Genomic DNA, 13619 nt, shown 5'->3' with positions numbered 1-13619 from the left:
TTCCGTGGCATTAAATACATTCACAATGTTGTATAGCCCTCACCACTGTCTATTTACAGAATTTTTTTATCCAAACAAAGTCTGTACCCTTTAAGCAATAGCTCGTCATTCCCCTCTTCCCCCAGTGGCTGGTAACCTCTAATCTACTTTCTCTGTGAATTTGCCTAGTCTAGATATTTCCTATAAGTGGATTCCTACAATATTTGCCCCTTTGTCTCTGCATGATCTTACTTAGCATAATGTCTTCAAGGTTCATTCATGTTGTAGCATGTGTCAGAATTTCCTTTTTAAGGCTGAATAATATTCCATTGTGTGTATATACCACATTTTGTTTATCCATTCATCTGTTGATGGACACTTGGGTCGTTTCCACCTTTTGGCTATTGTGAATAATGCTGTGTACAGAATAATGAGTGTAGAAGGATCTGGGTACTTGTTTTCAGTTCTTTTGGGTATATATCTAGGTGTGGAATTGTTGGATCATATGGTAGTTCTATGTTTAACTTTCTGAGGAAATATCAAAGTGTATTAAGCACTTTATGTGCGGTTATGTGATATACACTTAATGAATCTCATTTTTAAACTTAAGTTCCTTGAAGGCAGGGATTTGTCCTATACATCCTTTTATCTCAGGGCCTAGTACTGTGTCTTAGGAGAAGTAGATGCTCAGTAAATTGTGGAGTGAGAGTGGGAAGGCCTGAGTAAGTGGAGGATTGGGGTACTGATAAGCCTGGGTTTTGCATCATCCAATGACAGCCTGGTATGGCATTGGAAGTCCCACTCTCAGCCTCCAGCCATAGGGGTGGGTGTCCATTGGGTGGGGACTCCTGGGACTTCAGATCTCACCTCCCTCTCTGATCCCCCAGCAAGCCACGGAGGAAGAGTTCCAGTTCTTGCACTGCCAGGGCTGCCGGGCAGAAGCCAAGTGCCCCAAGCTGCTGCCTTGTCTGCACACGCTGTGTTCAGGATGCCTGGAGGAGCCTGGCGGGCAGTGCCCCATCTGCCAGGCGCCCTGGCCCCCAGGCCCTGATGTGCAGGCCTTGGACAACGTCTTCTTCCGAAGCTTGCAGCGGCGCCTGCATGTGTACCGGCAAATCGTGGACGCGCGGGCCCTTTGCACCCGCTGCAAAGAGCTGGCCGACTACTGGTGCTTCGAGTGCGAGCAGCTCCTCTGTGCCAAGTGCATCGAGGCGCACCAGTGGTTCCTCAAGCACGAGGCCCGGCCACTGGCGGAACTCCGCAGCCAGTCGGCGCGGGAGTTTCTGGATGACACGCGCAAATCCAACAACATCTTCTGTTCCAACCCTAACCACCGCGACCCTACGCTGACCAGGTAAGCAGGCCTGCCCAGGGTGGGGTGAAGCTTTTAAGAGCGAGGTAGAGGCTGCGGGGAGCAGAGATCCAAAGTCTCACAGCCGGGAACGTGGGTCAAGGAGCTTCTAACGTCTTGCAACTCAAAATAAGGTCCACAGACCAGCAGCATCGATAGCGATGACCGCAATTTATGCTGTCCCGTGCGAATGGATGGATAGCAGTAGTTTCCAATTTCCCCTTATAAGAAATAATGCTGCAGAAACATCTTTTCACCCATATCCAGTCATTTCTTCAGGATAAATTTTTAGAAATGCCATTTCTAGGTGAAGGGTTATGAAAGTTTTACATTTCGATACATGTTGCCAAACTGCCCTTTAGAAAGTCTTATCGTGGAATTTTCCAGAAGCATTGCCATGGAGTCTCAGTATAGCTGGATTCTAGAATGAGATGTGGGTAGTTAGTTTCTGTCTGAAAAGTCAAAACCGGAACAATGCACTTCCTGGGAGTGTCTGTATGAGAAAAAAAAAAGTCATGTCCAATATTAATGATTTTTACTAAACAGTACAGGATTTTAATTCAGGATTTTTTGGATAGATAATACATTTATATGGTGCAAAAAATTACAAACAAAATTTATAGAGAGGACAAAGTCTCCATTCCACTCTGTCCCCCATCTGCCTAATACCCACCACTTCTCCCTCCCCCATCCGCGTTTAACCACGGTTACCAGTTTTGAATGTTTCCAGAGTTTGTGAATATACACACAGGTAGGAGTATATAGTCTTATAGGTCTTATTTTTCCCCCTTTAAGCAAAAGGTAGCATACCTATCTGAACTTTTAATCCTCCCTCCCCCGCATAGATAGCTTGTATAAGATTCTTGGGGCTCTGCTTGCAAAGTGAAAGTATTCTTTGCCCGTTGGGGGCACACTCAGACAGAGCTCCATTCCTGCTAAACTTACTTCCTGCTTGGAGATTTACCACCTGTACTACCAGATTCCTCCACAGCTGATACTATTGTTTGAATTTGGATTTCTTTGTTTATTGTTAAGGTTGAGGTCCAGTGGCTTTTCATATGTTTTTTATTCATTGAGCTTCTTCATTTGTAAATTGCATCCTGAGGGCCTTTGCTTGTTTGTTTCTTTACTCTTAGGAATTAGTCTTTAATTGTAAGAGCTTGTTATAGTGCAGATATTTTTCCTGTGTTGACCTTTGTCATTCATTCAATATGGGGTGTTGTGTTCTAAGTTTTTAGTTCTATGTAGTCCAATCCCTCAATCTCTTCCTTTGTGGTATCTGGCTTTGATCATCCTAGGAAAGATTTTTCCTATGCCAATGTTGAAAATATTTACTGATACTCTATTTTAATAATTTGTTTTTATAGTTAAAATTTTCATTCCCATGGAATTTATTTTTGTGTGTGGTATAAGGTAAGAACCCTTGCTTTGCATTTCTCTCCAAATGGAAAGCCAGTTCTCTCAACAACTTTTATTGAATAATTCACTCTTTTTGTTTTTTCCCATTTTTTAAAATCGAAGTATAGTTGATGTACAGTATTTTGTTACAGGTGTATAATATAGTGATTCACAATTTTTAAAGGTTATACTTCATTTATAGTTATTATAAAATATTGGCTATATTCCCCATGTTGTACAATATATCCTTGTAGCTTATGAATACTCCACTCTTGCTTTGATCTGAAATGCCCTTTTAATCTTGTACTAAATGTCCATGTAGTCATGAATATGTTTGTAAATCTCTGTTCTGCACCAAACTATTCTTATGCTGATCCTTACTACTGTAAGGAGTTCTGTAGCTTTGATAGGGTGAATTCCCATTCTTTTTCAAAAATAATTTTACTTTCATAATTTGTACAGTTGCTTTTGCTGTTACAATTCATGCAGTTTCAGAAGTTACATATTCATTGAGATTTTGACAGGTGACATTAAATCTTGGAAGAATTGTCCTCATCTCTGGTTATATCTTTGGGTTTTATAGTTTTATTCACAAACATCTTGAACTTTTAAATTATAGTTAACTTTATAATATGTAATAATATTATGAATGGAATCTTTTTCCATTATAATTTCTAATTGGTTACCATTAACATTCACTAATGCTATTAATTTATGTATATTTGTATTACATCTAGCCATCTTATTGGGCTCTTTTATTCTTGTAAGATTTTCAGTTGATTTTTTGGATTTTCTAGGTAAACAGTCATATCACCTACAAATAATAAAACCTTTTTTCTTTCCAGTATTTATACATATTACCTCTTTGTAGCTTTGTTTCATTGGATTGGCCAGCACTGCCAGGACAGTATTGAATGATGTGAAGCAGTGGTTAGAAAAGGCAACTTTGTCTTGTACCTATCTTTCATAAGAAAGTTTCTTATGTTTTCTTGTTTAGTACGATGCTTATTATTGATTTCCGTAGGTGACTTTTAAAAATCACATTAAGAAAGTTGCCTCCCACTTCTAGTTTTCTTAGAGTTTTGTTGTTGCTGTTATTTTGTTTTATTTTTAACTCAGGAATAGGTGTTCTTTTGGACTCTGAAGATGTCCTTTCACCTTTCAGTATGATGAATTATATCAGTAGGTTTCTTTATGTTGAACCATTCTTTAAGTCCTGGGAGGAAAAAGTCTATTTGGTCATGATATACTATTATTTTAATTTTAATTTAAAATTAAATTTTAATTTTATGAATATGTATGATTTCCTTGTCAAGTTTTCTTATTCATTTGATAAGACAACTCTTTCAATGAGTTTGCAAGCTTTTTTGAACGTGATGATATGTATAAATTGCTTAGCATAGTGCCTGGCACCTATTAAATACTCAATAAATGTTAAAATGCTACTCTGAGAATTTCTCTGCTGTACACTAGTTTAAAGAACATAGCAATTCAAGCTTATAGAGGTTTCTTGAAAAACTATCTGATACAGGTACCTTTTTTGAAGAGTAGGGTTTTTTCCCTTTTTTTTTTGGATCTTGAATCAGATTGTTTGGAATGTTTTCTAGTTCATCCTGAGTTATCTTTTATAATTTAAAAATCTCATCTATACCTGTAATTGTGTCCCCTTTCTTTTTTATAATGTATATTTGTGGTTATTTTAGTGATCTTTTCAAAGCACTAGCTTTTTGGTCTTTTATTGCTTACTGATATTAATGTTTTCCTTTTTTCTAACTTTTTTTTTTTTTTTTTTTTTTTTTTTTTGCGGTACGCGGGCCTCTCACTGTTGTGGCCCCTCCCGTTGCGGAGCGCAGGCTCAGCGGCCATGGCTCACGGGCCCAGCCGCTCCGCGGCATGTGGGATCTTCCCAGACCCGGGCACGATCCCGTGTCCCCTGCATCGGCAGGCGGACTCTCAACCACTGCGCCACCAGGGAAGCCCTAACTAATCATTTTGTTTTTATCATCATTATTTTCTCTCTTTTACTTGTCTCTCATTATTCATCATCTAACTGAACATTTAATTCATTTATTTGTTATCCTTATTGTTTAATACCTTCTCCTGTGAGTATGACATTGGCTGCATCCCATAACTTTGATGTAGTGTAATCATAGTCAGTCATTTCTCAAATATCTATAATTTCAGTCTTTTCTCTTTTTAAACATTTTTTCTTTGATAGAAGAGTTTGGGCGAGGGAGTTTTCTAAAATTTTCAAGTGGCTTGTGATGTTTGATTTAAATATTTGATGTTAATTTCCACAGTATGGTCACCTAGTATTTGAGTTATATCTGGGACTGATGTTTTCTTTGGGGCCTTGGACCATATTCTGTGGACTAGCATATTCCTAGGATTTTTTTAAAATGTGTATTTTTTGTAGAGATATATCATATATCTCTCTCCTCTTTCTATTCTGGTTTAAATTTTTAACAAACATATTAGAACGCGTGCGTGCACACGTGTGTGTGTGTGTGTGTGTGTGTCTGTATCTCTCACCATCAAGAGTATATTACAACTGTTCTTCCAGATAAGATAAAACTTATAGCATACTTTTTGTTCTCCCCTCTTTCTCTTCCCACATTCAGATATAGTTGAAATAACATGAAATTTTAGTTCTAGATATTACCAAATTTTATGTCTTTTCTATTCTAAGCATCCTTTTTTGACAGTTATTAAGTGTCATCATCACATTATAACCCACTTGTTATCTATAATCTTAGCTTTTAATTAGTTTCATTGCTCACAATAATATTTTCTATAACATATCTTCTCCTTTCTTCAATTATTTAATGTTATTAATTTCCCATTTGGCTGGAATACTTCAAGTAATTTTTTTTTGGTTGCTTTTCAGAGGTTGCTTTCTGGAATCTTGATTGTCTTAACTTGCATGTCTTTCATTTGCTGTCACATTTATTTTTTAATTCATTTTTTATTTTTATTTTCGGCCATGCCACACAGCTTGTGGGATTTTAGTTCCCTGACTAGGGATCAAACCTGGACCCTCAGCAGTGAGAGCATGGAGTCCTAACCACTGGACCGCCAGGGAGTTCTCTGCTGTCACATTTACAGGAAAGTTTAGCTAGGTGTAAAAATTCTGAGGTCACAATCACAAATCTTTCATCTTGGAGTATATACACATTGCTTCATAAATTTGTGGCCTCCAGTGCTGCAGATGAGAAATTTAATTATTACCTAATTATTTTGCCCCTGTGGGTAATCTGTTTTTGTTTGCTAAGGATGTTTATATAATTTTTCTTTATTCTTGAAAATGATTGATCAAGCTATAGGTCTTTTCTTTTTTCAGTAATCCTCTCTGACATTGTTGAACTGAAAATTCAAGTCTTTCTTCAGCTCAAAGAAATTATCTTCTACTTTTTTATATATTGATTTCTGTTCATTTGCTTATTTTTTCTTTTTATAACTATTGTTTTTGTGTGTGTGTGGCTTTTTTTAAATTAACTTTTTATTGGAGTAGAGTTGATTTACAATGTTGTGTTAGTTTCTGCTGTACAGCAAAGTGAATCAGTTATACATATGCATATATCCATTCTTTTTTAGATTCTTTTCCCATACAGGTCATTACAGAGTATTGAGTAGTGTTCCCTGTGCTATACAGCAGGTCCTTATTAGTTATCTGTTTTACATATTGTACTGTGTATATGTCAATCCCAATCTCCCTATTTATCCCTCCTCCCCCACTTTCCCCTGTAACCCTTCCCCCACTTTCCCCCATAACCCTTAAGTTTGCGTTTTACATCTGTGACTCTGTTTCTACTTTGTAAATACGTTCATTTGTATCATTTTTTTAGATTCCACATATAAGTGAGATCATATGATACTTATCTTTCTCTGCCTGACTTATTTCACTCAGTATGACAAGTCTCTAGGTCCATCCATGGTGCTGCAACAGTTGCAGTCATGTTTTTTTAATTGCCAAACAAGGTCAGTGTTCTCAGGATGCTTTTTCTTGTCAGCCTGTTCTTGTTTTCTCAGTGTATGTTCTTAAATCCCCCTGAAAAGCAAACTTAGAATTTTTAGAAGGTTTATGTTTCCTATATTACCCTTGTTTTCAGTGTGAGCCAGGAATCAGTTTGGTCCCCATTTTGCCTGCTGATTCTCTTCATAGGTCCTGTAGTTCTGTGTTGTCTGCTCACATGTAAATGTGGACATCTAGACTGCACAGTCTTAGTAGCTGATAGGGGCTGGCAGCAACTGTATAAACCACAGTTTACATCTCCTACCCTGCAGTGAGGATGGGGCCTCTCCCAGAGCCCCAGATGGTGGTAGCTTACAGAGTGCTTCACCTCTAGTGTGGGGGGTGGATTTCTCCACAGTCGGCAAGGTACAAGGGGCAAGGAGGTCCAGCCAGCAAGAGGACAGGATTCTTTTCCCTTGAGCATGGTAGATGGCTTCAAAAACCTGACAGTATTGCTTAAAAATCGCACACACACAGTCACAATTCACAGTTGTTTCACAATCTACCCACGGTTCCTGGAAAAACTCAACTTGTTTCTTCTGCACAAAACCTCAGTGACATAAATAACCGACAACTTCCTGCAAGTTACAAGTCAGTAATAAACCGTTCCATCCTTTGACATTGAGCTGACTTAGGGCTCACAGTGGGGAGCAGCATCGGAAGTGGCTTTAAACTTTCAAACTCAGCCTGGGAGTGTCCTCCCTGGGGCCATTGGCATTTGATCAACCACACCTGTGGAGTCCATTCTTTCAGCCCACATTCCTACTATGTAGCAAGCCCTCTGCTAGGTGCTAGGGTATAAATACAAACATGCAGCCCTGGCCCTCTGAGGTCACAGTCTGGTGGAGGAACCAGATCTGCAGTTAACAATCAAGGCCGCAGAGTGCTTCAAGGAAGCCTGCTTACCATTGTCACTCTGTGCTGCTAGTAGCCCTTAGGACAGTGTGATAAGACACCATCCTCTCCCTCATATTTTCCCTTGCCAGACGGCTGACATCCCGTGTGTGCTCAGTTATTTAAGGGCAGAAGGAAGAAGGAAGGCTGGCACCAGGCATGTGATCTCAGAAAAGGCCACCTGCCCAGCCTTGATTGTCTGGGGATGGCAGCTTCCAAGGGGGTGTCACACTTAGCCTGGCCTGTAAGGAAGCAGAAAGGGGAGGGAGCATGTGCAAAGGCAGAGGCACCAGCAAGTCTGCTGCATTTCAGGAACTGCAAGTAAAGGCTGTGCAGGAGGGCAGGGGCTGGAAGGGTGAGCTAGGGTCAAACATGGGAGAGTTGGAGTTTGGACTCTGTCCTACAATTTCCGGGACAAAGAATGTTCTCAGTTTGCTCCGTTTTCCTGCAGTTTACTCTGGTACCAGTGAGTATCCTGTAGAACACAGTGTGAGTGGACCTTTGGGGACTCTGTTGGAAACCCACTGGTGGTACTAAGGCAGAGAGTGGGATAATGTTCAGATCCTCTTTCTGCACTCTGGTACTTTGATTGAACTGGGCAAGTTGAGGAGCAAGGAGACCAGGATTTTTTTTCTTTGGCTGCGTGCTTATTTACATTTTACCCTATTCCGTAAAGAATTTGAGATTTACCACCTTACTGTTGGATATATGACCCAAGCGGAACTGAAGCAAAGAATCTGGACCTGGGGAAAGGGAGCCACATTAGGAGGCTGAGCATGGTGCAGGTGGGGGTGAGGCCTGCAAGAATGCAGAGGTGGCAGCATGGGGAGAAGGCCAGAGTGTCACACGGCCATGGCCTGCCTGACCTGGAGGTCAAGGTGGCTGCCAGCCTTTTCATCACATGTGCTGGGGAGTGCCTTGCAGCCAAGGGTAATGGGGGTTTAGGACTGTTGATGGAGCTGAGACCCATGTTGGGGTGTCAGATCCCAAAGCTTGGCTGGATGGGGTAGGGGAATTAATCCAGGACCATCAAAACTTGTAGCGGGAAGAGCTTTAGTTACAGTTGAGTGGGGAAAATGAAAGACCTATTATTCAAGTTTGAGACGTATGATGAGATCATAAACTGGGAAAAGACAGCCCAAGACCAGAAGTTGGAATGATTGGCAACAGGTGGGGAGAGGCATCCTGGGCAGCCCAGGGGAGGGTTCAGGGCAGAGGTGGACATCACGCAGTGGTGGCAGGAACCAGAGTGCAGGGGACAGGCTTGAAACCAGCCTTGAGTGACGCTTCCCGATCCCTTGGTACCTGGGCAGCGCCTTTCAATAGGAAACTGAAACCTTTTCCAATATGGTCAGAGAATGGGCTCTTCTGGTTGGATTTGACCTCTTCTTAACACAATAAATCACTTCCCTGTCTTTTGAGATGTTTTTTTCCTGTGCTATTACCTTACTTCCCTGACCTTCCTATAAGATTATTGAGGAAGAGAGAATTGTTGCAAGAGGCTTGAACATTAATGGGAGCTCATCCCCAAATAGGAGATCTTGTCTGAGCCAGGGCCAGGACAGGACGCAGGATTTCCTGACTGCACTCTGCAGAGTCTGTCCTGGTGCTGCCGGCCTCCACATACAGGTAGTTTTCAACTAACAACCTGGCCGAGTTGCAAAAAAAGAGGATTCTACAAGTTACTTGTTTCGAGCTCAAGAGTGTATCTTCCCTTACAATTGGCTTATTCAAAGGAAGCATGCTATTTAAGCAATGTTAAATTTAATTTTCCTTGACTTTGATGAAAGAAAAAGATACTAAAGTAAAATTAGACTTGCTAAACTTCAAAGAAATATTTCTTCATCCTAAAACATTTCCTAAAAGACCTCTCTAAGATTAAGCAAAAAAATGACTAAGGCATCAAGAGGCTGGAGTCATTATAGTTTTTAATGAAATGAATGCATTTTAGACAGTAACAAAGTCTTTGCCGTGAAAGATCAGGATGGTCCACTCCCGTGTTTGTAGTCTTGGTTCCACATCACAATGGCTCTAATGCACAGCACTGGTCCTTTCACTTTAACACCACTTTTCATGGATTCTTTGTTTTGATTCAGCTCTTGGTTGGACGGATGCTGTCAATTAGCAGTTTTTCTCAAGAAGGACTTCTGTGTTCTGAATTCCTAGCGTGGTGTTGAGAATGTCTGTCAGTTACGCTTGCATGACATCTTGGCTGGGTGTAATATACCTGGTCACGGTCTTTCCTTTAGAGCTTTGTAGACTTTGCTGTCTTATCTTCCAGCATCAAACGTCTACCAGGAGAGGCCTGAGGCCAAATTTATTTCCTTTTTCTGTCTCGATGCCTAAAGATATTTTTCATTCCTTAAGTGTATCAATTTAACCAAGCTGTCTTGGTGTGGAGCGTATTGTATCAAATTACTCTGAAACCCTGGCTTGCTCCTTTAGTTTAAAAATTCTGTTTATTTCAATGAAATTTTCTTACATAACCCCTCCTCCTCTTTCTTCCTCTTCCTTTCCTTCTAATTTTCCTCTTGCTCTATTACCATGAGTATTACAGTTTTTAATTTATGATTTTATTTTTTTTCTTATTAGTAATCTTAAGAGTATTACCACAGTTTGGGGGAAACTTAAATATTTAGTGAGTATTGAGTGAGTAACAAAGATCAGAACCACAGTATACTCTCAGAGCTACATAAAATCATTTTATACTTATTTTAATAAAAGTACTTCTGGAGAATATCAAAATTGTTTGTGTCACATAAGGACACAAACTTGTTTCCTATGTCACCAGATTCTATTAACATTTAATGATTAACTTTATAGTCATTGAATTTTGTAACAAATGCCTGCTTTGGCTTTTTATTTTAAAATAAATTTATTTATTTAATTTTTTTATTTTTGGCTGTGTTGGGTCTTCGTTGCTGTGCGCGGGCTTTCTCTAGTTGGCGGCGAGCCAGGGCTACTCTTCCTTTAAGTGCGGAGCTTCTCATTGCGGTGGCTTCTCTTGTTGTGGAGCACGGGCTCTAGGCGCACGGGCTTGAGTAGTTGTGGCACGCGGGGTCACTAATTGTGGCTCACGGGCTCTAGAGCACAGGCTCAGTAGTTGTGGCACGTGGGCTTAGTTGCTCCACGACGTGTGGGATCTTCCTGGACCAAGGATCGAACCCGTGTCCCCTGAATTGGCAGGCAGATTCTCAGCCACTGCGCCACCAGGGAAGCCCGCTTTGGCATGTATTACAGTTTGGATTTGTTCTGCCAAAGCTGTTAGAGTTGGGGAGGTATTTTGAGATAGATACAACTAAATAGAAGAGCTGTCTGTTTATACCATATGTTATTTAATACAGTATTATGTTAATGTTACCTTAATATCCAATAGCATTTTTCTTATTCACGGCTTTAGTTAATTGATTGTTTCAGCTATTTCCATCTCTTTTGCCGTTTTATTTATTGAAATTAGGTTGGATTTAAATGAAATAGCCTAATCAGATTAATAAGTAATCACTGTATGTAAACTTTGCCTTGTCCTCTTGCAACATTTACTGGCATGTAAATCCAAATTGTGTTCATGTTCACTAATATCCAATACTATATAATTATAGTGCATTATTATAAAACTCAGTGAATTTGCCCAAGTGATCTAACTTCGTTCAAAAATTGAATCTCCTTCATTAACATATTACTTATGTGTTATTTAAGATATTTCTTGCACTTGATGCTATTCTGACTGTACTTTGAAGGGGCATCATTGCAGTCACCTCAGTGTATGGTGATGATAACTTTTTTTTTTTTTTTTTGGCTGCTCCACGTGTCTTGTAGGATCTCAGTTCCCCGACCAGCGATCAGACCAGGGCCCTTGGCAGTGAAAGCACGGAGTCCTAACCACTGGACCGCCAGGGAATTCCCAGATGATCACATTTTAGAAATACTATGTGGTGGCACTGGGAAAGGTTGATTGGAGAGACCAGAGGCAAGGAGGCCTATTAGGGGACAGTGCTAAAGGAGATAAGCCATAATTGGGGCAAGAACAAAGGCAGTATCAATGGGAACTGATGTGACAGATTTAGGAACCAGAATTCTACCTTAAATCATCTCTGCATTCTAGCCCCATACCTGTACCTAGCTGGTACTCAGTAATTTTTTTTAAGTAAATGAAGGTAGACCTTAACAAGACTTAATAATGAGTCATTGTTGAAGCAGCCGAAGAGGGGAGGAATCTGGAATTCCCCTTGATCTTTGGCTTGAGTGACCTTTGAACAGTAGTGCCATTCACTGCCATAGAGAGGGCAGGAGAGGCAGGGCACCCATGCAGCAGTGCACCTGCTACCTACTGAATGAGTGACATGGCCCAGCAGAACACTGTCCACCATGGATTTGCCAGTCTTGAAAGCAGAGACCTACATAGAAAAGAGTGGGGAAGGAAAACTACAAACTTTCTCTTCTTTCTTGGGTGTGGGACCAGCATAAGACCATAGTGTGAAATAGACAAGGCTTCCTCCTCTCCTCTTTCTTTGCTGCTTCTCTTTTTTTTTTTTTTAATTTATTTTATTTATTTACTTTTGTTTGTGTTGGGTCTTCGTTGCTGCTCGTGGGCTTTAGCTGTGGCGAGCGGGGGCTACTCTTCGTTGTGGTGTGCGGACTTCTCACTGTGGTGGCTTTTCTTGTTGAGGAGCACAGGCTCTAGGTCTGCAGGCTTCAGTAGCTGTGGCGCATGGGCTCAGTAGTTGTGGCTCGTGGTCTCTAGAGTGCAGGCTCAGTAGTTGTGGCGCACGGACTTAGTTGCTCCGCGACGTGTGGGATCTTCCTGGACCAGGGCTTGAACCCGTGTCCCCTGCATTGGCAGGCGGATTCTTAACCACTGCGCCACCAGGGAAGCCCCTCTTTGCTGCTTCTCTTAACTTCTGTTATCTTCCTCTCTGAGAAGGCAGGTTTTCCTATCTCTGTCACCACCTTCTCAATTAATGAATAGTTGGAGGAGGGGAGATCAACAGGAATAATGCTTTCACTCTCTTTGAGCATCCCAGTCTCTACAATTACTCATCTCCTCTCCTGGTTTCAGAAATCTTATTTCCTCAACTGTGTCACCCTGGAGATGGCAGGAAACCAGCCTCATTAAATGCATCCATACTACTGTGTAAATGACAGACGGATCCCTTTAATTACCCTCTAGCTAATTATTTGAATTTCCAAAGGAGGCTACTCCTTTCCATACTCCACCAAAGTGAGAGCTCCCATCAACCCTTGTTGAGATGGGGGCAGTGAAGTGGAGAGTTTTTCCGTCACCATTCAGGCAAGCCAGGCCCTGCCCTGGAGTTTTGCTCTGGGGCCATCTCTCCTCCACTAGTCCTGTTTTCATAGGATTTCTGCTTCCTGCATTCTGAGTTACCCTGTTTCCTAGTACAGCAGAAGTACCATGCTGCTCTGGTCCTACTGGGAAGTGTGGCTGGTCTAGGGCGGCATGTCCCTACTGGGAAGGGAACAGCCCAGAGACCGCACTCAGTGGTGATGTTTCCTTACTGCCTGAGGTTGAGAGGCTCACCCACCAGCAGCAGGGCTCTCCCCTGCCACGTGTACATATGTGGTTAATGCCCCCTCTTCTTTCACAGCTCCAGAATGTCCGATGTGTATCTGGCACTGTGCTGGTCACTTCACATACACCAGCCCCTTGTCTTTGTAACAGTCTGTGAGAGAGCATCCTTAGGCCCATTGTACAGATGGGGAAATTAAGACTCAGAGAGAGAAAGTAATTTACCCAAGGCCTCATAGCTAGGAATTGTGGAAGAGCTCAGATTCAGGCCTTGGTCGGGCTGCCTCCAGAACCCATATCCTGTCTGCTGTCACGTGGCCTCTGGGGTGGTGGTTTAGACACAGGCAGCTTTTGGATGGGAAGACTGAGAACCCAGGAAACATGTTGGGGTTTCTATTAAAATATTAATCATGCAGTCAATTCGCTGAACAGTCATAAAGGGATAAACGAAACAATATATC

The 13619-nt window shown here is 41.3% G+C and overlaps 1 protein-coding gene across 8 annotated transcripts in view; it reads left to right on the top strand.

The window, feature by feature from the left end:
* The window catches only part of PML (PML nuclear body scaffold), a 44503-nt gene that overhangs the window by 1095 nt on the left and 29789 nt on the right, over nt 1-13619 (top strand). For all 8 annotated transcript variants that reach the window (XM_030875010.3, XM_060294006.1, XM_030875014.2 and 5 more), the window contains exon 2: nt 867-1333. In XM_030875010.3, the coding sequence (XP_030730870.1) occupies nt 867-1333 (467 nt within the window). The remainder of the gene's footprint in view (nt 1-866; nt 1334-13619) is intronic.

Source organism: Globicephala melas, chromosome 2, assembly GCF_963455315.2.
Source record: "Globicephala melas chromosome 2, mGloMel1.2, whole genome shotgun sequence".
NCBI classification, from domain to species: domain Eukaryota; kingdom Metazoa; phylum Chordata; class Mammalia; order Artiodactyla; family Delphinidae; genus Globicephala; species Globicephala melas.
This window is presented reverse-complemented; position numbering and strand designations above follow the sequence as displayed.